This window comes from Myripristis murdjan, chromosome 22 (assembly GCF_902150065.1).
Source record: "Myripristis murdjan chromosome 22, fMyrMur1.1, whole genome shotgun sequence".
Taxonomy (NCBI): Eukaryota; Metazoa; Chordata; class Actinopteri; order Holocentriformes; family Holocentridae; genus Myripristis; species Myripristis murdjan.
The window spans coordinates 16,270,561-16,273,815 of NC_044001.1; the positions used below are offsets into that span (position 1 = coordinate 16,270,561).

At 44.7% G+C, this 3,255-nt stretch overlaps 1 protein-coding gene across 1 annotated transcript; it reads left to right on the forward strand.

The window, feature by feature from the left end:
* The first annotated feature begins 650 nt into the window (after positions 1-650).
* On the forward strand, positions 651-3,041 carry id2a (inhibitor of DNA binding 2a). The gene is made up of 3 exons (XM_030082007.1): positions 651-1,111; positions 1,420-1,480; positions 2,426-3,041. The coding sequence occupies exons 1-2, from the start codon at positions 764-766 to the stop codon at positions 1,474-1,476; spliced, it is 405 nt and encodes a 134-aa protein (XP_029937867.1). The 5' UTR covers positions 651-763; the 3' UTR covers positions 1,477-1,480; positions 2,426-3,041.
* The last annotated feature ends 214 nt before the right edge of the window (positions 3,042-3,255 follow it).

A 3,255-nucleotide genomic window follows, 5' to 3' on the forward strand; every position in this document is an offset into this window, starting at 1 on the left:
TCAGGGGCATCTGATAATTACAAAACCCTGAGGTATAGTTCATGTATCTAATAGCCAACTATTTATCACCCAAAACTTTAGGTAAACAACTGAAGCAAGGAGTGATGCCGGACATATTATTATCTGATCAGTGGAATAAGTTATTAGGGAACAAAACTGTTCTGCACCAACGCACAGAGTTTAGAGTGAACATTACCTCTAGATGCTCCCTTGATGTGACTGATCAATATATAGGCTATGGCTTCTAAATACATTTCTGGCGATGTCTGCCTGTTTTTTGCTCGCCATCACACTGAACAAATCTGCAAGATCAAATTTGGACGCACTGAGGCTAAGGTTGCCGTGTGCGCAAACTTTGCCATACTCAACTGACGCCCATGCGAATCATTAATTTTCTTGATCAGAAACAGGTAAGGGCTTAATTTTCCAAATTGCCCACCGGAGCTGCTGAAGCGCCCTCTGGGTTCCGCCTCCAACATGCGTTGCTACTGGTAACGCGGAAGATAGGGGGAGGGGTTTGGGTGAGCTGGGGCGAGAGAAGCCAACGGCAGAGCAAAACGCTGGTGATTGACACAGTGTCCCCGTCCAATCAGCGCTGATAACCCCCTGTGCTGCGTGCCCAGCCTGCTGCCTATATAAGCCGCACTGACAGCTTGGTAATCCAGTCTGATCGCTCAACAGCCGTCTGGCAAACAGGGAAACAGGACTAGAAAGCAAGATATCGACACAAACAAACCCTCTCACCCAACTTAACACTGACAAAATGAAAGCAATAAGCCCCGTGAGGTCTTTCCGGAAAAACAACGCGAATTTATCAGAGCACTCCTTGGGAATCTCTCGGAGCAAGACCCCCGTGGACGACCCGCTCAGCCTGCTGTACAACATGAACGACTGCTACTCCAAGCTGAAGGAGCTGGTGCCCAGCATCCCCCAGAACAAGAACGTCAGCAAGATGGAAATCCTGCAGCATGTCATCGACTACATCTTGGACCTGCAGATTGCGCTGGACTCCAATGTCGCACTTAGCCTGCATCACCCACGGCCGGGGCAGGCTCCCTCCAGGACCCCACTGACCACTCTCAACACAGATATCAGCATCTTGTCCTTACAGGTAATTACAACGTACTTAATTCAGAATCGGTAAATGCATAAAGACTTGAGGTGCTGTAAAGGAGCTTATTCGTGCGCATTATCAGTGAGTCTTTGTATGCGTAACTCAGCATAAAATGGCTTGTTGGGGGAAAAAAAAGAAAATGGCATGTTTTTCTTCTTTTGTTCAGGATCCGAAGAGAGAGAGAGAGAGAGAAGGGAGAGGGAGAGGGGATTCGACATACCATAATAATATTGCAATGCCAGGCAGATCATTCGGGCGCTGCGTAAATTAACGTTTGGTCTGTTTATTTGTTTGTTTGTTTTCAGTCTCCGGAGTTGCCATCAGAGCTGATGACAGATGACAGCAGGACTCTGCATCGTTAAAGCGGTAAGTAGGCTGTCCTCATGTCTGCTGCTGCATTCTGTCCAGGGCTCCGAGGCTCCGCTACAGCCTGTCTCCCAGTCTGCTGAAGCAGAATGGACTAGCATTACCCTTTACCATCCATTTGTTCCCTGCGTTAATGTGGTCTGTCGTCTCACGTTGCTGTAATGGCCCCAATATGTTTTGCATGAGAATGCGTTGCATCATGGGCGTCAGTTGGTATGGACACTTGCCATGAGTGAGACCAAATTTGAATTTATAACGTTTATCATTATGGCTTCATGCAGAGTAAATATGAAGAGGAAAAACAGACTATCTCCCTGCGAGCTATATCTTAAAATTTAAATAGTAAGATCATGGGGTCACTCAGGAGCAATGTTCCTCTTTGCTGTGTGGGGTGACCCACATCTCATTTCTCACGTTAATCACGTAATGCCTGCTCATCTGGTGGATTTTGATTGCAAATGATTTACTTTGCCATACCTTGGGGTTTAATGAAAGCCCCTGCGCAGCAAAAGGAATATATAAAATGCTTAAATACGCTGGCTGGGTTATTCTACATAAGTAGCAGTCGTCAGGGCTCCATTATACCCTCTTGTGTCTTATAATGAAGAGCATCTGTAACAGGAAAATAATGGCTGTTTGGATTACTACTACTACGACGATGTCTGCACATAATTGGTACAAGAAGAGGGTAGGCGCCAGCTGAGCGGCAATTACGCTGATTCTTCCCCAGATTGTAGGCTGAAGTTGTGAGAAAAGTGTGTGTGTCAGTCTCTCTCTCTCCCTCGCTGTGTGTGTGTGTGTACATCTGGAGCGCAGGGTTTGCTCAGTATTGGGAGTGTTTGGTTAAATGTTAAAAACTGCGGCTTCCTCCCTGGCGCCAGTCTGTCCGGATCTCTGCCCTGTTTGCATTTTCTAAACACGCCTCTCTTTCTCAATCTTTTGCAGGTGTTTGGTCAAGACGCAAAAACACACAGGACCTGGGGAACAGGACTTTCCCCCTCCACCTCTGTCCTCCAGGGCCTGGATTTTTCTTTCTTCTGACATTGAATCAAGAGACTAATCAAGAGACTTTGCTTATTATGGGACAATCTTATGTGATGTGTTTTCTGTTTGGACACTCATTATTTAACTTAAGACTTATTTGTGGGTCCTTTCTGGAAATGGAAGGCGCGTTATATTCCCAGCAGTGGGAGGAAAAAACGAGATTATTGTCACAAGGATTATCCCCCCTCCCTTTCCCCCCTTGTTGAAGTCTTCGCTTTTTTTGCGGAGGTGGGAACGTGAATAGAAAAGACAACTTGGTTAGTTACTGTAAAAAGTTTAGTCTTGTCTTGTCAGAATTGTTGGCACATGAAGGACTGGACGTTGTTTATATAAAAGAGAAAAAAAGTGAAGTGAAAGAATGAAACCTTGTGAACTCTTATCGGGAGTTTTATCTTGTATAGTTGCAGGAATTTGAAACTTCTGCAAAAGTGTAATGCTGTACTTAATTATGCTGAAACTTTTTATAAAAGTAATGTAAATTGTACCTTTTTTATACAAAAATAAATCAAAAACGCTATATGGAACATGTTTCATTGGGGGGTGGGGGAACTGAGAGGATTGCTTGGAAAATTATAATTCAAAGTGGGGTTTTAATTGTTCAGCACTGTCCCGGGTATAATCCTGCCCCACTGTAAAACGTGAAATCAGTTTTCCACTTGGGCCAGTTTGTTTTAATCATAATACAGAAAATAATCGTATGGTGGCCCTGATTCTGATTGCAGTGATCACCT